Here is a 22,584-nt window from a genome sequence, read left to right as displayed (position 1 = left end):
TGCACTCGCTGGAGTTTAGGAGGTTGAGTGGGGGAGAAGACCTCATTGAAAAGATAGCGGAGTCAGGGGATATGGGGAGAAGGCAGGAGCGGGGTACTGATTGGGGATGATCAGCCATGATCACATTGAATGGCAGTGCTGGCTCGAAGGACCAAATGGCCTACTCCTGCACCTATTGTCTATTGAAACTTACAGAATAATGAAAGGCATGGATGTGGAGAGGATGTTTCCACTGGTGGGAGAGTCTAGGACCAGAGGCTGCAGCCTCAGAATTAAAGGGCGCTCTTTTAGAAAGGAGATGAGGAGGAACTTCTTTAGTCAGATGGTGGTGAATCTATGGAACTCATTGCCGCAGAGGGCTGTGGAGGCCAAGTCAGTGGATGTTTTTAAGGCACAGATAGACAAATGGGATTATGAGGCAGAGATCAGCCATGATTGAATTGGGGATCCGCGCTGTATCTCTGAACTAAATTAAACTAAACATATTCTTCATCAGTCTGAAGAAGAGTCTCGACCCGAAACATCACCCATTCCTTCTCTCCAGAGATGCTGCCTGTCCCGCTGAGATACTCCAGCTTTTTGTGTCTGTCTAAACTAAGCATGAGCAATCTTGCCAATGTAACTCGAGAAAAAGGGGGGAATTAGGCTTTGAACTTCTGTCATAGATACATAGGTCCACCATAGCCCACACGGACCAACATGTCCCAGCTACACTAGTCCCACCTGCCTGTGCTTGGTCCATATCCCTCCAAACCTGTCCTATCCATGTTCCTGTCTAACTATTAAACATTCTGGATAATCCCAGCCTCAACTACCTCCTCTGGCAGCTCGTTCCATACACCCACCACCCTTTGTGTGAAAAAGTTACCCCTCAGATTCCTATTCAATCTCTTCCCCTTCACCTTGAACCGGTGTCCTCTGGTCCTCGATTCCCCTGCTTCTGGGCAAGAGACTCTGTGCATCTCCCCGGTCGGTCTATTTCCTCTCATGGTTCCATGTCATGATTTCTGTCCCCATTTTGGTGGGATTTCTCAGACGGCTCCGGACGGCTGGAAGAACTCGGTGAGGCACAACCTCTCGCTGAACAAGTGCTTCGAGAAAGTGGAGAACAAACTGAGCGGCTCGTCACGCAAGGGCTGCCTCTGGGCCCTGAACCCGGCCAAGATCGAGAAGATGGAGGAGGAGATGCAGAAGTGGAAGCGGAAGGATCTCGCGGCGATCCGACGGAGCATGGCCAACCCAGGTAAGGCACACACCTGGGGGCAGGTAACATTCCCCACGCCAACCACGGCACTGTAACCGAGTCAAACGCATCATACGTCCCAGATAGAACAACGACATTCTAACTTGCAGCGGCACAACAGAATATGAATGAATGAATGAATGAATAAGTTTATTGGCCAAGTATTCACATACAAGGAATTTGCCTTGGTGCTCCGCCCGCAAGTGACCACATGATATACAGTGACAATTAGGAATGATAAATTCCTATGGAAACACAGTACAAACAATATAATAGATGAGGAAAAAAAAGTTCAGTGTGTGTATATATACACATACCTAAATATACACGTACACAATTCAGAAAATATTCAGCCCCATTCACTTTTTCAACTTTTTGTTATGTTACAGCCTTATTCTAAAATAGTTTAAATTCATTTATTAAATCATCAATCTACACACAATACCCCATAATACAAAAGTGAAAACAGGTGTTTAGAATTTTTTGCAAAGTAATTAAAAAGAAATAACTGAAATATCACATTATCATAATATCATAAGTATTCAGACCCTTTACTCAGTACTTTGGCAGCGATTACAGTAAGTAAGTAAGTAAGTTTATTGGCCAAGTATTCACATACAAGGAATTTGCCTTGGTGCTCCGCCCACAAGTAACAACATGACACACAGTGACAGTTACGAATGACTCAGGAAACACTAAACATTAATAATAATAAAACATTAATGATAAAACACCATTGATCAAGCATGTGAACCAACAAAATACCAGATCAAAGGGAGGCTACAGATTTTTGGCTGTTGAGTAGAGCAACTACTCGTGGATAAAAGCTGTTTTTATTTCTGGCTGTGGCAGCTTTGACAGTCCGGAGTCGCCTTCCAGAGGGAAGTGATTCAAAGAGTTTGTGGCCAGGGTGAGAGGTATCAGAGATGATCTTGCCCGCTCGCTTCCTGGCCCTTGCAGGAACATATACGAATTGAAACATATAAGATTATTAAGGGTTTGGACTCGCTAGAGGCAGGAAACATGTTCCCGATGTTGGGGGAAGTCCAGAACCAGGTGCAATAGTTTAAGAATAAGGGGTAAGCCATTTAGAATTAAGACGAGGAAACACTTCTTCACACAGAGAGTTGTCAGTCTGTGGAATTCTCTGCCTCAGAGTGTGGTGGAGGCTGGTTCTCTGGATACTTTCAAGAGAGAGCTAGATAGGGCTCTTAAAGATAGCGGAGTCAGGGGATATGGGGAGAAGGCAGGAACGGGGTACCGATTGGGGATGATCAGCCATGATCACATTGAATGGCGGTGCTGGCTGGAAGGGCCGAATGCCTCTACTCCTGTATCTGTTGCCTATTGTCTATTGTCTATTGACTGGCAGCATCTCTGGAGAGAAGGGATGGGGTCGAGACTGGACCATGTCTGAAGAAGGGTCTCGACCCGAAACGTCACCCATCCCTTCCCTCTAGAGATGCTGCCCGTCCCGCTGAGTTACGCCAGCTCTCTGTGTCTAAACTGCAGTGTCCTTCTCTTTGCAGACGAGCTGGACAAATTGATAACCGACCGGCCGGACAACTGCAGGAGGCCGTCAAAGTACGCGGAGCGGGCTGTCCACTTGCCGACGCAGGGCGCCATGACGTTGCCGCACCTGCCCCACCAGGCCATCCCCACCCTCTCCCTGCACTCGCTGCCCCTGTTGCACCAGCAGCTGCAGCATCAGCACCAGCACCAACACCAGCACCAGCACCAGGCCAGGATCAGCCCAGACTCACCAGCGCCAGGCCAAACCCCCCCGCTTCACGCCATGCCCAGTGTGAGCCACAGCCCCGCGCCCATGCAGGCTGCCAGCCGGGCGGCACCCACCGACATCTTCTGCCTGACCGGAGACATGAGCACCGACGTGGATGCCTTGGACCCCACCATCATGGACTTCGCCTTGCACGGTGAGTGGCGTGCGTGCCCGCCATCGGGCCCGCGTACCTCCACAGGAGGACCTGCAGAGAGCTAGACCACCCGGGACAATCCTTCCATGTACCCTTCCATCATCACCCTCTCCCCCGACTCTCCCCCGCCAGGAAAAATGTTCCCAATGTTGGGCGAGTCCAGAACCAGGGGCCACACACAGTCTTAGAATAAAGGGGAGGCCATTTAAGACTGAGGTGAGAAAAACCTTTTTCACCCAGAGAGTTGTGAATTTGTGGAAATTCCCTGCCACAGAGGGCAGTGGAGGCCAAGTCACTGGATGGATTTAAGAGAGAGTTGGATAGAGCTCTGGGGGCTAGTGGAATCAAGGGATATGGGGAGAAGGCACGCACGGGTTATTGATCGGGGATGATCAGCCATGATCACAATGAATGGCAGTGTTGGTTCGAAGGACCGAATGGCCTCCTCCTGCACCCATTCTCTATGTTTCTATGTTTCTCAGTCTGAAGAAGGGTCTCGACCCGAAAGGTCGCCCATTCCTTCTCTCTAGAGATGCTGCCCGTCCCGCTGAGTTACTCCAGCATTTAGTGTCCACCTAGAGACAATCTTGAACCTCTTCACTTTGACTCATTGTGCAATTCCTGCCAAAGGACCTGTCTATTAAACAGCTTCAGAGTCACAGTGACACACAGCGTGTTAACGGGCCCATCGGCCCAACTTGCCCACACCGACTGACACTAGTCCCACCTGCCTGCTTTTGGCCCCCATCACTCTAAACCCCTCCATGTACCTCACCTAATGTTTCTTTAGTGTTGTGATAGCACCTGCCTCAGTTTACCTCCTCCAGCAGCTCACTCTATACACCGACCAACCTTGGAGTGAAAAAGTTACCCTGACCTGTTAAATCTCCCCCCCCCCCCCCTCAACTTAAACCTATAGACACATAGAAACATAGAAAATAGGTGCAGGTGTAGGCCATTCGGCCCTTCGAGCTTTCAATATGATCATGGCTGATCATCCAACTCAGTATCCTATACCTGCCTTCTCTCCATGCAACCGCCTTTCAACCCTGTTTCCTTTGACTTCCACAGGCAATCTATGGGAAGAGATGAAAGATGAGAGCTTTAACCTGGACACACTGGGTGTGTTTAGCACGTCGCCGCTCCGCCTCCCGGACTCTCCCCTCGGAACGGTCAGCCTCACCCCCGTGTCGAGCGGCAGTGAGAATTCGTTCTCCGACCTGCAGTTGACTGGTCTATACACCACCTACGCCAGCCTGGAGACCGTCCCCACCCAGTACCTGAACTCTCAAGGCAACAAACCCATCGCGCTGCAATAAAGACAAGGGTTGCTGCGAACTGCCTTGAACTATTGGCAACGAGCAGCTTTGACAATAACCGGTGGGTCAATGCAAGAAGAAGTCAATACCTATACACACAAAAGAGTTGCCACGCCATTTTCATGAGAAATAGGCATGTTTAACTCTTATTTTCAGTGGCTTCACTGTCGTATTGCAACCTCTTGCAGCAGCAAGATGTAGGAACCTAGATGGCGCATGAATGAATGAATGAATACGTTTATTGGCCAAGTATTCACATACAAGGAATTTGCCTTGGTGCTCCGCCCGCAAGTGACAACATGACATATACAGCGACAGTTAGGAATGACACATAAAACGTTAAACATTAATAATATAACATTATCGATTAAACATGTGAATTAAATAAAATACCAGAGCAAAAGGAGACGACAGGTTTTTGGTTATTATATAGAGCTACAATTTGTGGGGAAAAAAGCTGTTTTTATGTCTGTGGTTGTGGCGGCTTTGACAGTCCGGAGTCGCCTTCTAGAGGGAAGTGATTCAAAGAGTTTGTGGCCAGGGTGAGAGGGGGGGTCAGAGATGATCTTGCCCGCTCGCTTCCTGGCCCTTGCAGTGTACAGTCCTTCAATGGAGGGAAGGTCGCAACATGTGGAATTAGGTCTAATAACTACTCGATGAAAAATCGCATCATCAGCAATGGACGCAACTGAAAAATATTCCAGACTAATAACGCGCCATATAAAAGATAAAGAGTTTCCGTTAATAAAAATATTATGTTAATTGACTGGAATCTAAAAGCACTGAAATGGGATGGAAGAGAGAAGAAAAGTATTTTAAAATAGAAGAACTCCGTTAAATGTCCGTTCCTCTGTCTTGGCATAGTTTACATCCTGAGAAAAATGTTTCACTGTTCTGCTTGTAAGAAAGCAGCGCCGTTCTTCTGAGAGAGAGAAAGAGGTCAGGTTTGGATTGAAGAAAATCGACCGTTCAGTCAACAGAAAACCTATTTTTATTTCACGATGGATTTTGGGAGAAATTTATTATTTATTTTTTTTTTTAACGCATTTGCAGAAAAATTTAGTTTCCTTGTGGAAGAATCAATGTGCTTTTTGAAAAGGGACTCGGCTCCCTCATAGTGTCTTTCCGTTTGATTCGCGGTGTGGAGCAAGGATGAACGTTGACAAGACCATTTAAAGAAAAAAATCTGGACGCAGTTTTATAGAAGGCGGACAACCCCTCAGTGAAAGGCGGACAAAAATGCTGGAGATACTCAGCGGGTGAGGCAGCATCTATGGAGCGAAGGAAATAGGTCTCGACCCGAAACGCCACCTATTCCTTCGCTCCATAGATGCTGCCTCACCCGCTGAGTTTCTCCAGCATTTTTGTCTTCCTTCCATTTTTCCAGCATCTGCAGTTAGACAATAGACAATAGACAATAGGTGCAGGAGTAGGCCATTCGGCCCTTCGAGCCAGCACCGCCATTCAATATAATCATGGCTGATCATCCAAAATCAGTACCCCGTTCCTGCTTTCACCCCCATATACCTTGATTTCCTTAAGGGCCTGTCCCACTTTCACGACCTAATTCGACCTTTTTTACCCGTGGACATTTTTCATCAGGCTAGAAAAACGCCCCGACCTACTTGATGCCACGAGTACCTACGACTAGCATCACGGCCTGCTACGACCTACCCACGACCTCGTGACAACCATGCTGCGAGTACGAGTCAAGGGCAAACTCGGCAGAGGTGGTGAAAGTGGAACACACCCTTTAGCCCTAAGACCTATATCTTACTCTCTCTTGAAAACATCATAAAACCAAACCAGAACTAAAGGCAGATACCTTCGAAGGATGATTAAGATAGACGTATATGGAGAATAAGAGCAACTTACCGCAGATACACGATGGAAGAAGCAGGACTGAAGCCAACGGTGAACGCACAGAGTTGGCTTGCAAATCAACTTAAACCATTATTAGTAGGGACTAGAATTGCAAATAATTGTTTTTGCTTTGTAAATGTTCGATGCAGTAATAGCTGTGCAGTGGAATGTGTCGGTGCTCTTGTGATAGGCAGTATTACTGTTTGTATATTTGTTTAATTTATATTTATTGTTTTAAGGTTAAGTGAGAATCTGCTTCAATCGAACAAAAAGCACTGTTTACAGGAATACTTCTGAAAATATGTCGTTTCCACGTGCTGGCTTGTTTTTTTTAATTGTTTTTTTTAATTAAGGGATAGATGTAAAGATGTTAATTAGCTCTTGAAGAATTTCTGCAGGTTTAGTTTAGAGATACAGCAGGGAAACAGGCCCTTCAGCCCACCGAGTCTACGCGGACCAGCGATCACCCGTGCAGCGCTATCCCACACACACGAGGGATACCAGAGCCAATTAAGCTGCAGACCAGCACGTCTTTAGAGTGTGGGAGGAAACTGGAGATCCCATTGGAAACCCACGCAGGTCACGGGGAGAACGTGCAAACTCCGTACAGACAGCACCCGCGGTCTGGATCGAACCCGGGTCTCTGGCGCCGTGAGGCAGCAACTCTACCGCTGCGCCACTCTTTGGAAACTCTGCCTGTGTTAACTGATACAGGTCTTTCTGACATTACATTAGGGACAATCCCTTATTACAGGGGCTCCCGACTGAAAGAATTAGCAAGCTGGGGGTAAATCTACCATGGGGGTTTGTTGAAACTTCGCAACATTTTGAGAAGGGCCCAATATTGAAGGGTGGCGCAGCGGGTAGTGCAGCTGCCGTACAGCACCAGACAGCCTGGTTCGGAGATGTAATGCTGAGGCTCTATAAGGCGCTGGTCAGGCCACAGGAGCAAATGTGGGCCCCATATCGGAGGAAGGATGTGCCGACTCTGGAGAGGGTCCAGAGGAGGTTTACAAGAATGATCCCAGGAATGAGTGGGTTAGCATATGGTGAGCGTTTGTTGGCACTGGGCCTGTACTCACTGGAGTTTAGAAGGTTGAAGGGGGGGCCTCATTGAAACGTACAGAATAATGAAAGGCGTAGATAGAGTGGATGTGGAGAGGATGTTTCCACTGTGGGAGAGTCTAGGAGCAGAGGTCACAGTTTCAGAACTAAAGGGCGCTCTTTTAGAAAGGAGACGAGGAGGAACAACTTTAGTCAGAGGGTGGTGAATCTGTGGAACTCATTGCCACAGACGGCTGTGGAGGCCAAGTCAGTGGGTATTTTTAAGGCAGAGTTAGACAAATTCTTGATTAGAACAGGTGTTAAGGGTTATGGGGAGAAGGCAGGAAAATGGGATTAGGAGGCAGAGATCAGCCATGATTGAATGGCGGGGTAGACTCGATGGGCGGAATGGCCTGATTCTACTCCTGTAACTTGTGTGAATCCTGACCGCAGGTGGGTGATGTTTGTGTGGAGTTTGCACGTTCTCCCTGTGACCGCGTGCGTGGGTTTCCTCCGGGTGCTCCAGTTTCCTCCCGCGTCCCAAAGACGTGCGGGTTTGCAGGTTGATTGTCCTCGGTGGAATTGCCTCTGGTGTGTGTAGGGAGGGGATGTGAAAGGGGGACAAGGTGGAACTAGTGAGATGGTCGGCATGGGCTCGGTGGGCCGAATGGCCTGTTTCCGCGCTATAGCTCCAAAACCAAACCTAAAACCAAGTGAATTAGTGAAGAAGGGCCCCTGGAGAAGGGTCTCGACCCGAACCGTCACCCATTCCTTCTCTCCAGAGGTGCTGCCTGTCCTGCTGAGTCACTCCAGCATTTTGTGTCCATCCTGTTGCTGACCATCTCCAGTGCTTGAATGGACCTGGAAGAATGCACAACTTCGAAGGATCTCCAGCGCTTGAATGGACCTGGAAGAATGCACAACTTCGAAGGGATTTGCTAAAGATCTCACCTCCTTACATGGTTTCAACATCCTTCAGGGAAGGAAAGCACTTGAAATGAGATAGGCTTACAGCTATGAATTAACAGTTACAAAGCTGACCAGATTCTTTCTAAAGTGTACTTTGATACGGGCCAGCAAGTGGAAACCACAGTTACAATGTTCATTAAAAAAAAGTTATGAATTGAACACCAGATAAATTGTCTTTTATCTGTGAGATCGTGGGGTGAAGGGAATATTTAACATTTTTCCTCCTCATCTAGCTTCATATCAGATGGCATCTTTTAACTAGAATGTAATGAAATCTTTTATGTAAGATGTGTTAGGTCTATGAATAAATATTTAAGTTAGAATTGGTTGTGTTGGATTTATTAAAATGGTTCACATCTGAGAACTTTAATTGTGCATTTCTATCTCACGTAGCTGACACGTGTCTGAGCTGTTGCATTAATTGTAATTCCTCTTTTCACCTGGTTTAGGATTTTCCTATGTAATAATATTTACCTTTTGCAGCAAGGTGACACGGTGGTGGAGCTGGTAGAGTCGCTGCCTCACGGTGCCAGAGACCTGGGTTCGATCCTGACCACGGGTGCTCTGTGTGGAGTTTGTACATTCTCGCTGGGACCGCGTGGGTTTCCTCCGGGTGCTCCGGTTTCCACCCAAATCCCAAAAGCGTGCGGGTTCCATGTTGTATCTTTAAACTAAAGTATCATGCAACTGCCCAATGCAAGATTACAATGGAAACAATGCCATATTTACTCTAGAATTTAGGAGATTGAGAGGGGATCTTATAGAAACTTACAAAATTCTTAAGGGGTTGGACAGGCTAGATGCAGGAAGATTGTTCCCGATGTTGGGGAAGTCCAGGACAAGGGGTCACAGCTTAAGGATAAGGGGGAAATCCTTTAAAACTGAGATGAGAAGAACTTTTTTCACACAGAGAGTGGTGAATATCTGGCACGGTCTGCCACAGAGGGTAGTTGAGCCAGTTCATTGGCTCATGGCTTTAGAGAGGGGGTTCGATCCTGACCCTGGGTGCTGTCTATGGGGATCAGAGGTTATCCCCGTGAAGGCAGGTGGGATACTGAGTTGGTGCTCAGCCATGATCCTATTGAATGGCGGTGCAGGTGGTGAAGGGTCAGAATTGGCCTCCTGCACCTATTTTCTATGTTTCCATGTTTGTTGGGGAGTGCCTCAGCCTCCGGAGCAAGTGGTTGTCGTGGACTCCGTGGCCTTAGTTTAGTTTAGAATAGAGATACAGTTTGAAACTGGCCCTTCAGCCCACGGGTCCGTGCCAATCATTGATCCCTGCACACACATTAGAGCCGTTGCCTCATGGCGCCAGTGACCCGGGTTCGATCCTGACCTCGGGTGCTGTCTATGTGGAGTTTGCACGTTCTCCCCGTGACCACGTGGGTTTCCTCCGGGTGCTCCGGTTTCCTCCCACTTACCAAAGACGTGGTGGTTTGTCAGTTAATTGGCCTTCTGTTAAAAAAAAAATTCCCATAATGTGTTGGGGAGTGGATGAGGAAGTGGGATAACATAGTATATTTTGCTCTTGAAATTGCCCCAGTGCACCAGGAGCGGATGAGAAAGTGGTGCCTGTGGCCTGCTTGCATCATACTGTATATTGAAAGATACAACTTGAACACTTCTAAAGAACTATTTTTTCCTCAAATCAATTTTGATTGTTTAAATTACATTGTATTCCAAGTTCTATAGAACACCTAAGGGTGAGATGAATGGCTTGCTTTACTGAGTTCAAATCAACAAGTCCACCTTTAACAGCAAGGGTTCTTATCAAATAGGGAATTGAAAGCCTCAAGCAACATTGGGCGGTAGGAATCATAACTGGTGTAAACGAGTTGAGATTCCTCACTGAGAAAGAACAAGGCACTGTTAAGAATATTGACAAAGCTGACAAAGCCACGTTCCATTTAAGGCAACTGAGGCCAAGGTTTCAGATAGTTCCTTGGCTCCAACTCAATAATTTAATAAAAACGAGACAGTATGAGATCACCTTGCCGCGTGCTTTGTCAGGTTTTGAACTTTAGGCTTTAGAGATACAGAGCCGTAACAGCCCCTTTGGCCCACCTAGTCCACACCAACCAGCGATTAGTCCCTAGACTAACACTATCCTACACACTAGAGACAATTTAAAATTTATACCGAAGCCAATTAACCCACAAACCTGTACGTCTTTGGAGTGTGGGCTGAAACCGGAACACCCGGGGAAAACCCACGCAGTCACAGGGAGAACGTGCAAACACTATGCAGTCAGCACCCGTAATCAGGATGGAACCCGGGTCTCTGGCGCTGTGAGGCAGCAACTCTACCGCTGCGCCACCGTGCTGCCCCGCTAGTTATAATTTAAGAATCGTGCAAATCGAATTTTAAACGCCAAATGATTTTGGACCATGGAGGAGACCATGGACAGGCCAATCCAATCCTTCGATATCATTTCTTGCAACGATCATGGGATCTCATTCAGATGTTCACAAAGGCGACCGCAGGATTACACGGTTGAACACAACACTGCCTGACAACCAAGATTACTTAACCGTTTCATATTTTATTAGAGAATCCCATTCACAAGATTGGAGCCAGTCAACTTTAATACTGTATACAAAATAGACGTGGACAGGTAGACAACACTTTGCTTACACCATTCACACTTCTGAAACGGGGAGAATAATTATTTCAACATTTGATTCTTTGTGGCAATTATAGTAACACGAATGTCTCCATTTTTTTTCCTAAAAAAACAAAATTAAACGCTGTAATAGAGCTGCTGGATGTCAAAACTATGTTTGGTTTCCACATTTGAACCTATTCTGGGCATTACGTATGCCAGGTTTGGTGCAGCTCAATGAAGTAGTGCAATTATTTATACAAGTTTTCTGTCAGTATATTTAATAAACTTTAATTCTCTTTCCCATTCCCACACAGACCATTCTGTCCTGGGCCTCCTCCATTGTCAGAGTGAGGCTAAACGCAAATTGGAGGACCAGCATCTCATATTTCGCTTGGGCAGCTTACAGCCCAGTGGTATGAATATTGATTTCTCTAACTTCAGGTAGCCCCGGCATTCCCTCTCTCTCCATCCCTCCCCCACCCAAGTTTCACCAGCTTCTCGTTCTCACCCAACAATGGCCCCTGTTTCCTTTCTCATCGTTACATTTTTGCATATCTTTCATTCACTGTTCTTTATCTCTCTACATCACCGTCTCTATCTCTCGTTTCCTTTATCCCCAACCAGCCTGAAGAAGGGTCTCGACCCCGAAACGTCACCCATTCCTTCTCTCCTGATATGCTGCCTGTCCCGCAATTGTTATAAATATTACACCAGGCTGTACCATCTTGCATTACATTTCATTCAATCTGTTGATTTATAATGCTTGGAGTTTTCAAGAGCAAGGTCTCTAAAGAAGTCAACACTGGTTTACAGGAAGATAGACACAAAATGCTGGAGTAACTCAGCGGGACAGGCAGCATCTCTGGAGAGAAGGAATGGGTGACGTTTCGGGTCGAGGCCCTTCTTCAGACCCGAGCCGAAACGTCACCCAGTCCTTCTTTCCATAGACGTTGCCTGTCCCGCTGAGTTACTCCAGCATTTTGTGTCCATCTATGAGGCACTGTCTCTTTTGTGCAGCATTACCAATTTTTGGTCCAATATGTTGTCTGAGAATCAGTCTAAGCAAGGCTTTAATGGTGAGTTGGTTCCGGGTCTCGACTGAGTGGTTATGGTTGTTGATTACGTGTTAACAAATAGAACCAAAATGAAGTGTCGCACAGTTGCCTGCCACACACAGTACACTATCCGCTCTGTGACAGGAAACATGGAATCCTCTTGTTAAACAGGCAAAACAAGGTGGAATAGGCAATAGGTGCAGGAATAGGCCACTCGGCCCTTCGAGCCAGCACCGCCATTCATTGTGATCATGGCTGATGGTTCCATTCTGGTCCAATGATGAATGGGTCCCCATCCAAAGCCATCATTTCACAGCAAGTTGGGTCATGAATAAACCTGAACACTTCAAGCTCACTCAGTTATCATGGTGGTGTCAATCGCCACGTTGGTTCACATTTTAGTTTAGTTTAGAGGTACAGCGCGGAAACAGGCCCCTTCGGACCACCGAGTCCGCGCCGACCAGCGATGCCCGCGCATTCACACAATCCTACACTAGGGACAGCTTACACTTACACCAAGCCAATTAACCTACAAACCTGTACGTCTTTGGAGTGTGAGAGGAAACTGGGGATCCCGGGGAAAACCCACACAGGTTACGGGGAGAGCGTGCAAACTCCGTGCAGACAGCAGCCGTAGTCAGGATCGAACATGGGTTTCTGGCACTGCAAGGCAGCAACTCCATTGCTGCGCCACCGTGCCGCACATGTAAGAAGACTTTTATTTGTAGTTACTCAGAGGAGTAGAGATTGCCTACAACCAGTGGTTAGATTAAAAAAAGCCCACCTGATATAGCATTACCAAGATCATACTCAAAATGACACAAAATGCTGGCGTAACTCAGCGGATGAGGCAGCATCTATGGAGAGAAGGAATGGCCGATGTTTCGTGTGGAGACCCTTCTTCAGACTGATGTTGGGGGGGAAAGATAGAAAGTGGGCAGAGACAGTGGGAGAGCTGGGAAGGGGGAGGGGAAGGAGGGAGAAAGCAAGGGCTGTCTGAAATTGGAGAAGTCAATGTTCATACCGCTGGGGTGTAAACTACCCAAGCGAAATGTGAGGTGCTGCTCCTCAAATTTGCGCTGGGCCTCACTCTGACAATGGAAGAGGCCCAGGACAGAAAGGTCGGATTGGGAATGGGGGGAGGAGGTGAAATGCTCAGCCACCGGGAGATCAGCTTGGTTACGACGGACTGAGCGGAGGTGTTCAGCGAAACGATCGCTGAGCGTGCATTTGATCTCGCCGATGTCGAGAAGTTGACACCTGGAACAGCGGATGCAGTAGATGAGGTTGGGGGAGGTGCAACTGAACCTCTGCCTCACCTGGAAAGACTGCTTGGCTCCTTCGATGGACTAAAGGGGGGAGGTAAAGGGACAAATGTTGCATCTCCTGCGGTTGCAGGGGAAAGTACCCGGGAAGGGGGTGGTTTGGGTGGGAAGGGACGAATTGACCAGGGAGTTACGGAGGGAACATTTTATCCAGCATCTGAAGTTCTTTCTCAGTCATACCCAACATGATAGTTTCCTGCAAGATAGTGCATCTTATGCCCCTGTCCCACTTAGGAAACCTGAACGGAAACCTCTGGAGACTTTGCGCCCCACCCAAGGTTTCCGGGCGGTTCCCGGAGGTTGCAGGCGGTTGCCGGAGGTTGCAGGTAGTGGAAGCAGGTAGGGAGACTGACAAAAACCTCCGGGAACCGCACGGAAACGTTGGGTGGGGCGCAAAGTCTCCAGAGGTTTCCGTTCAGGTTTCCTAAGTGGGACAGGGGCATAAGCCTCTTACAGCCTTTAGGAAAATGGATGTTTAACAATGATGTCACCTCCATTACAACTTTGCAACCATTTTTAAATGTGATCATAATTTATCGGCAAAGATCAGGCATTGAAATGAACACAATTGACAGCTGATTTTTCAAAGGGTTTTTCTTAGATTCGCATCTGTGGGATGCACATTCAGCAAATTGCACTGTACAGACACAGCTGGTGCAATAAAAACTAAAATAATACTGGCATACTGAGTTCTGTGCAGAAAATAACGTCTTAGAAAATGTTTTTATGTACATGGCTCAGCTTACTATCTATTAGCAACAAAACACTTCCTGATGACGAGTCTTGGTAGACCACACACCTGGGTTTAAGTGCCTTTAAGTTAAGGCCTGGATAAAGTGGATGTTTCCACTAGTGGGAGAGTCTAGGACCAGAGGGCACAGCCTCAGAATAAAAGGACGTTCCTTTAGAGGGGGTGGAATTCATTGCCGCAGACGAGGCTCTATCTATCTTTGTATTCTTGGTTGCCCAATTTTCTTTTCACAGCACTAAGGTCCATGGGATGTTTAGCAATATCATGGTAATCATGAAGTGGAGGACAAGTCAATTGATAAATTTTTAAGACAGAGATAGACAGATTCTTGATGAGTATGGGTGCTGGGGGGTTATGGGGAGAAGGCAGGGGAATTGGGTTGAGGGGGAAGAGATCGATCAGCCATGATTGAATGGCAGAGTAGACTTGATGGGCCGAATGGCCTAATTCTGCTCTGATCACTTATGTACGTATGCCCTCTCACACAGTAGATAACCACGTATGCTAAATATCAAACTCTTTAATCAAAGTTAAAACTACTGTACTTGTTTAAAGTACCATGAGCTCTAAGGCTAAGTGGATTTGATTAAATACTGGATGATGTCGCAATTTCCACTGGTGTTTATTCAAGGATGTTCAGCAGATGGCTCGGTTAATGCCCAGGATTGCTGTCTGTAAGTGGTTTTTCTCTCCCCACACTATCTTACTGTACTTGCAGTGACGTGAGATGGCACTCGTTCAGTCTCCCTGATGTGAACTATCGACTGGTCGATGGTGAACGTCCCCAGTCTCTCACGGTGCCTCGCGGCCATCCATGGTCGTTAGGAGATGGCTGATCTGTGTACGTTGGGCCGGGGTGATTTGTTGAGCCATGTGGATAATGCAATCCATTGCCACCTCTGGGTTCACTTGAACCAAGCTGCAAATAGCAGGGAGTGGACAAGAAAATGAGATTACAGATTAAAGTCACAGGCATTAAAGAGTTACATTTCTATCTTGGGAAGGAAGAATTTTGCAGATGCTGGCTGTCACCGAAGACAGACACACAATGCTGGAGTAACTCAACGGGACAGGCAGCATTCTCTGAAGAACATAGATAGGTGGCGTTTCAGATCGAAACCCTTCTTTAGACTGTGCACTTGAATAATGCATGCACGCCCACACAAATCACACACGCACACATAAAAACACACATGTGCACACTTACACGCACACTCACACTTACACATGCTCACACACATGCACACTCAAACAGACGCACTTGCTCACACAGGGACACAGGCTTACACACACACACAAAACACACACACAAGCGCACACTTACACACTCACACACACACTTACACATGCTTTCACACGCACACACACACACATGCACACTCAAACAAACGCGCTTGCTCACACAGGGACACAGGCTTACACACAAAACACACACACAAGCGCACACTCACACAACACTTACACATGCGTTCACATGCACACACACACATGTACACTCACACAAATACGCTTGGTCACACAGGGACACAAGCGTACACACACACAAAACACCAACACACAAGCACACATTTACACACACACGCACACACTTGCTCTTTGAACAATGCACTCTGCCAACGTTTAGCTCTTCTCCCCCCACATAGACACACCTACCTGCGAATGTGTTTTAGTGCATAATCCCGCTTCAGATATTTGATGTTCTCTCGTATTACGGAGCGAGAATCGTCCTCGGTATTGAGGTGCTTCTCCAGCCAAGCCACCACAGGCTGGTTATTGTCCCACAGGTAAGCCTGCACATTACAAGACCATCCAATACATGAGCGTTAACAACCCTCGGGAGACAAGCCATCACAAAACGGACCGCATTATCCTACTTCCTGCTCGGGTGGAAATCTCCAAAACTAGAGGGCGCAGCTATAAGGTGAGAGGGGCTAAGTGGTAGACTGCTTTTCTCCCAGTGTGGAAACGTCAACTACTCGAGGCCATAGGTTTAAGGTGAGGGGAAACATTTAAAGGATATGTGTAGTTTAGTTGAAGCTCACTCAGTTATTATGGTCGTGTCAATCGCCATGGTGGCTCACAGTTTAGTTGAGAGACACAGTGCACAAACAGGCCGTTCGGCCCACTGATCCCGTGCCGACCAGCGATCTCCGCACACTCACACTATCCTACACACACACTAGGAACAATTTACACTTACACCAAGTTCACAAACCCAAGCTAATTAACATTTATTAACAATTTATAATCATACTGAGCCAATTAACCTACAAACCCACACGTCTTTGGAGTGTGGGAGGAAACCGACGATCTTGGCGAAAACCCACGCAGGTCACGGGGAGAACGTGCAAACTCCGTACAGACAGCATCCTGCAGTCGGGATCGAACCCGCCTCTCTGGCGCTGCAAGCGCTGCAAGGCAGCAACTCTACCGCTGCGCCACCGTGACCGCCCCTGTGTGGGGCAAGTGTTTAACATACAGAGTGGTGGGCGCCTGGAATGAGCTGCCAGGGGTGGAGGGGGAGGCAGATACGATTGGGGCATCCCTATCCAACAACAAACAAAAATGGAGAAACAATCTTTCCCTGTTCGTTTAATCAACCCGGTACAAAGATGTTGAAACTATGAATGAAGATTGAAGATTGCTCCTTGACACTGGTGGAAACGTGGAGGGAAAATATATATTTTTAATCAAAATAAATTTGAAAATGATGATGATGTGGATTTCAGGATGGAAATTATTATTGAAGCAGATACTCGTGTTGATAAGTTTATTGGAGCAGCACTAGACCCTTCAGCCCATCAAGTCTACCTCGCCATTCAATCATGGGCTGATCTATCTTTCCCTCTCAACCCCATTCTCCTGCCTTCTCCCCATAACCCCTGACACCCGTACTAATCAAGAACCCGTCAATCTACGCTTCAAAAATACCCACTGACTTGACCTCCACATCCGTCTGTGGCAATGAATTCCACAGATTCACCACCCTCTGGCTAAAGAAATTCCTCCTTGTCTTCTTTCTTAAGGTATGTCCTTATATTGTGTGCCCTCTGGCCCTAGACTCTCCCACCAGTGGAAACATTCTCTCCACATCCACTCTATCCAGGCTGTTCACTATTAGGAAAGGGAAATAGAGACATGTGACCATGGTGGGCACATTGGAACATCAGGTGCATTGAAGATAAATACAGACTTGTGTTTCAGCATTGTAATGTAATGTTCTAGCACGAGTGAGTATTTACTGTGGATGTTTAGTTGAGAGATACAGCACGGAAACAGGCCCTTTGGTCCACTGAGAGATCACCCCGTACACCAGCAGTATCCTACACACTGGGTACAATTTACTATCTTTACCGAAGCCAATTAACCCTCAAACCTGCAAGTCTTTGGAGTGTGGGAAGAAACCGGAGCACCCGGAGAAAACCCACACAGGTCACGGGGAGAAGGTACAAACTCCGTACAGAGAGCACCCCGTAGTCAGGATCGAACACGGGTCTGTAAGGCAGTAACTCTACCGTTGCGCCTACTGTCCTGTCTCTGCTTGATATGCCAGAACACTGTTAATCTGGGCAGTGGTGAAACGGCACCAGTTTCCATTCAGAAACGCCGTTCCTGGGGGAAAGTTGTTTAAATGTCCGCGTTGATAGTTAGTGCTTCCCGCCAAGTCAGCGCCACCTTCCCCACAGACCTTCACCGTTCCTTCCGTCTCCACAAACCACCTCCGCAGCATGGACTTAATGTGGCCGTCGCTCAGCTCCCGGTTTGCCGCGATGATCGCCTGCTTGGCCGCCTCCTCCAGCAGCAGTCGGCGTAGGCGCCAGTAGAAGAACGTGCGGACCGTCTTCCACTCCAGCACATCCTGTAACACAGCGAGAGGCCGCCTTCAGATCCACGACACAGCAGCCAGCGGCACTGAGAGCTCAGTTCAGCTTAACGTCACGTGCAGCAGGGTACAGGGGAAAGCTTTAGTTGCTTGCTAAGCGGTTGGACAGGCTAGATGCAGGAAGATTGTTCCCGATGTTGGGGGAAGTCCAGAACAAGGGGTCACAGTTTAAGGATAAGGGGAAGTCGTTTAGGAGATGAGGAAGTCGTTTAGGACCGAGATGAGAAAAACTGGATGTTTTTCACACAGAGTGGTGAATCTGTGGAACTCTCTGCCACAGAAGGTAGTTGAGGCCACAGTTCATTGGCTATATTTAAGAGGGAGTTAGATGTGGCCCTTGTGGCTAAAGGGATCAGGGGGTATGGAGAGAAGGCAGGTACGGGATACTGAGTTGGATGATCAGCCATGATCATATTGAATGGCGGTGCAGGCTGGAAGGGCCGAATGTCCTACTCCTGCATCTATTTTCTATGTTTCTATGTTTCTAACCAGTCAGCGGAAAGCCAACACATGATTACAATCGAGCCGTTCACAGAGCCCAGATACATGACATTCAGTGCAAGATAAAGCTAGCAAAGTCGGATCAAGGATAGTCCGATCACAGATAGTCACCAATGGGGCAGATAGTAGTTCAGGACTGCTCCCTAGTTGCGGTAGGGTGGTTCAGTTGCCTGATAAGGCTCTCCAGTGGAATACAGCTTATCATATATTTTGAAGTAGTGGGGGTTGTAAAAGCGTACACAGTGAGAGATGGGGAGGTTTGATCCCTGCTTTGGTTTGGTTTCGTTCAGAGATACAGCGCGGAAACGGGCCCCACAGTCCACGCCGACCAGCGATCCCCGCACACTAACACGTTGTATCTCTAAAGTCTAAAGTCAACTTGCTTTAGTCACCATGCAGTGCCCCCGTGCAAGTCATTTAGTCAGTTCGCATCTCTTCTGACAAAATCATATTATTCAAAGTGACAGCTTGCATTCATTCCTCATCCTATGGTTAGAGTCATAGAGTGATACAGTGTGGAAACAGGCCCTTCGGCCCAACTTGTCCATGCCGACCAACTTGTCCACAACCAACAGTTTTGCGCACAGTTTTGGTCTCCTAATCTGAGGAAAGACATTCTTGCCATAGAGGGAGTACAGAGAAGGTTCACCAGACTGATTCCTGAGATGGCAGGACTTTCATATGAAGAAAGACTGGATAGACTCGGCTTGTACACGCTAGAATTTAGAAGATTGAGGGGGGATCTTATTGAAACTTACAAAATTCTTAAGGGGTTGGACCGGCTAGAAGCAGGAAGATTATTCCAAATGTTGGGTGAAGTCCAGAACAAGGGGTCACAGTTTAAGGATAAGAGGGAAGTCTTTTAGGACCGAGATGAGAAAATCATTTTTTACACAGTGGTGAATCTGTGGAATTCTCTGCCACAGAAGGCAGTTGAGGCCATAGTTCATTGGCTAGATTTAAGAGGGAGTTAGATGTGGCCTTTGTGGCTAAAGGGATCAGGGGGTATGGAGAGAAGGCAGGTATGGAATATTGATTTGGATGATCAGCCATGATCATATTGAATGGCGGTGCAGGCTGGAAGGGCCGAATGGCCTACTCCTGCACCTATTTTCTATGTTTCTATGTTTCCCAGCTACTCTGGAACCTGTAAACTGTAATTTGCAGGTCACTGCATTGTGCACCATAGCAACGCTTCTATCTATTGATCACCGTAAAGTCTGAAAGGTCCAGGTGAGTTCTCCTTAACTGTAATAACTCCTTTCTCCTGCATCCGTCCGGGAGTGTCATGGAGATCAGCAAACTGGGTCGCTACTTGGTGGTAAATTGGGAACAAGTATTCCTCTCGTGTTTTCAACCTGGCTTCCAGGTCCTTGCGGACGTCCTCGGGCAGTTCAGGAGAACCTGCAAACATGAAAGTAGTGGAGAGAAACATGCAAAGATCAGTTGATGGCACACCAAGACGCAGGGTATCCATGTTTCACGTTGAGATGCTCTTACATGGCGGGGTAATATAACAGTGTTTAAGAAGGAACTGCAGATGCTGGAGAATCGAAGGTACACAAAAAAGCTGGAGAAACTCAGCGGGTGCAGCAGCATCTATGGAGCGAAGGAAATAGGCAACGTTTCGGGACGAAACGTTGCCTATTTCCTTCGCTCCATAGATGCTGCTGCACCCGCTGAGTTTCTCCAGCTTTTTTTGTGTACCTGGGGTAATATAACATATGGGCGGCACGGTGGCAGAGCGGTAGAGTTGCTGCCTTACAGGGTTCGATCCTGACTGTGGGTGCTGACTACGGGGAGTATTAATAATAATAATAATAATAATATTATAGACAATAGACAATAGGTGCAGGAGTAGGCCATTAGGCCCTGCGAGCCAGCGCCGCCATCCAATGTGATCATGGCTGATCATCCCCAATCAGTACCCCGTTCCTGCCTGCTCCCCATATCCCCTGACTCCGCTATCTTTAAGAGCCCTATTTAGCTCTCTCTTGAAAGCATCCAGGGAACCGGCCTCCACCGCCCTCTGAGGCAGAGAATTCCACAGACTCACCACTCTCTGTGAGAAAAAGCGTTTCCTCATCTCCGTTCTAAATGGCTTACCCCTTATTCTTAAACTGTGGCCCCTGGTTCTGGACTCCCCCAACATCGGGAACACGTTTCCTGCCTCTAGCGTGTCCAAACCCTTAACAATCTTCTATGTTTCCATGACAATAGACTATTATTATTGCACTGTTGTTGTTTGTTTTTTTGAGTTTTGTTATATTATTTATGATGTTTACATAATCTGTTGTGCTGCAGCAAGGAATAATTTCATTGTTCTATCTGGGACACATGACAATAAAACTCTCTTGACTCTTGACGTGACTGTACGGAGTTTGTACGTTCTCCCCGTGGGTTTTCTCCGAGATCTTCGCTTTCCTCCCACACTCCAAAGACGTCCAGGTTTATAGGTTAAATGGCTTGGTGTAAATGTCAATTGTCCCTAGTGTGTGTAGGATAGCGTTGGTGTGCGGGGATCGCCAGTCGGCGCGGACTCAGCGAGCCGACGGGCCTGTTTCCGCGCTGTATCTCTAAACTAAAAAACGAAACCTTACCCAACTGGTCAGCAAGGCCTGAATAAATAGTGTCAATCCGCCTCATTGTCTTGATCAAGTCTTTCCGCTTGTACTTGATCTCGACGGTCCCTTCGGGTTCCAACACACCGCCCCTGAGTGAAAGAGAGAACTTTCTAACAGGTGCTACATAGACAACTTGTGGAGGAAGGAACTACAGATGCTGGTTCACACCAAAGGTAGACACAAAATGCTGGAGTAACTCAATGGGACAGGCAGCATCTGTGGATAGAAGGAATGGGAGACGTCTCGGGTCAAGACCCTTCTTCAGACCTAAATTAGAAGTTTCTTAATGAACTTCTCCGGTGATTTTTTCATCACAATGAAAAATAAGTCACATTTTAGTCTGTGAGTGAAAGATTTCAAAATACAACTCTCCCTTGTCTATGGAGTCTCCAACCTCCAGTTATTGCCATTCTGCTGACTTTGTAGGTCTGTCGATGCAAAATGCACCACTACTCAGGGACAATTGATTGATATAATCGATTAAAAGATACAGCATGGAAACAGACCCTACAGCCCACCGAGTCCGCCCTGATCAACAATCCCTGCACATTACCACTACAATACACACACCAGGGACAATTTTACATTGATAACCAAGCCAATTTGAAGTGTGGGAGGAAACCAAAGATCTTGGAGCAAACCCACGCAGGTCACGGGGAGAACGTACAGACAAGCACCTGTAGACAGGATCGAACCTGGGTCTCTGGCGCTGTAAGGCAGTAGCTCTACAGCTGCGCCACCGTGCCGCCCAGAGGTAGTATCAATATCGCAGAATCATTCCTTCCTCTTCCTCAAAACAATATTTCCAGCAGTAATCTTATCTATGCTTGATAAAGTATTCGCCTGTCCATGGAACATGATGCCATCCATACACTAGTACCTGCTTTCTTGGTCAGCGTACAGCTCGATGTAAAGTGGATTGATGGTTGGATCAATAACTGCCCACGAACCACCTCGAAGTTCAGCATGAGGGGGAATGTACACCAGCACAGGCTGCTCAAACTCCCTGAGACTATCGACAATACTGGAACCAAACTTCAGAACTTGGTCGTACATATCTAAAAGGAAATGGCAAAAGAATGCATTAAGACTGTTTAGTTTAGTTTAGTTTAGTTTAGAGATACAATGTGGAAATAGACTGTTCAGGCTCACGGAGTCTGCACCGACCAGCGATCCCTGTACACTAGCACAATCCAACACACACTAGAGACATTAATTTTTACAATTTTACCAAGCCAAATTAACCTACAAACATGCATGCCTTTGGAATGTGGGAGGAAACTGAAGATCTGGGAGGAAACCCACGGAGAATGTACAAAACTCCATACAGACAGCACCAGTAGTCAGGATCGAACCCGGGTCTCTGGCGCTGTAGGGCAATAACTCTACAGCTGCGCCACCATGCTCAGTTCCGACTGTTGCGTAGAAAGGAACTGCAGATGCTGGTTGAAACCAAAAGGTAGACACA

At 47.2% G+C, this 22,584-nt stretch overlaps 2 protein-coding genes across 4 annotated transcripts in view; one reads left to right on the top strand and one right to left on the bottom strand.

Moving 5' to 3' along the window:
- The window catches only part of foxn4 (forkhead box N4), a 28,222-nt gene extending 23,543 nt beyond the window's left edge, over positions 1-4,679 (top strand). For both annotated transcript variants that reach the window (XM_055655371.1, XM_055655372.1), the window contains exons 8-10: positions 1,036-1,243; positions 2,773-3,177; positions 4,249-4,679. In XM_055655371.1, the coding sequence (XP_055511346.1) occupies positions 1,036-1,243; positions 2,773-3,177; positions 4,249-4,496 (861 nt within the window). In that variant the 3' untranslated portion in view covers positions 4,497-4,679. The remainder of the gene's footprint in view (positions 1-1,035; positions 1,244-2,772; positions 3,178-4,248) is intronic.
- A 7,106-nt stretch (positions 4,680-11,785) lies between these two features.
- Positions 11,786-22,584, bottom strand: part of acacb (acetyl-CoA carboxylase beta) — an 86,750-nt gene continuing 75,951 nt past the window's right edge. For both annotated transcript variants that reach the window (XM_055655369.1, XM_055655370.1), the window contains 6 exons: positions 21,997-22,174; positions 21,093-21,205; positions 19,742-19,896; positions 17,797-17,967; positions 15,762-15,898; positions 11,786-15,027 (listed from right to left, as the gene is read on the bottom strand). In XM_055655369.1, coding sequence (XP_055511344.1) covers positions 14,901-15,027; positions 15,762-15,898; positions 17,797-17,967; positions 19,742-19,896; positions 21,093-21,205; positions 21,997-22,174 — 881 coding nt within the window. In that variant the 3' untranslated portion in view covers positions 11,786-14,900. The remainder of the gene's footprint in view (positions 15,028-15,761; positions 15,899-17,796; positions 17,968-19,741; positions 19,897-21,092; positions 21,206-21,996; positions 22,175-22,584) is intronic.

The sequence above is a fragment of the Leucoraja erinacea genome, chromosome 25, assembly GCF_028641065.1.
Source record: "Leucoraja erinacea ecotype New England chromosome 25, Leri_hhj_1, whole genome shotgun sequence".
Taxonomy (NCBI): Eukaryota; Metazoa; Chordata; class Chondrichthyes; order Rajiformes; family Rajidae; genus Leucoraja; species Leucoraja erinaceus.
This window is presented reverse-complemented; position numbering and strand designations above follow the sequence as displayed.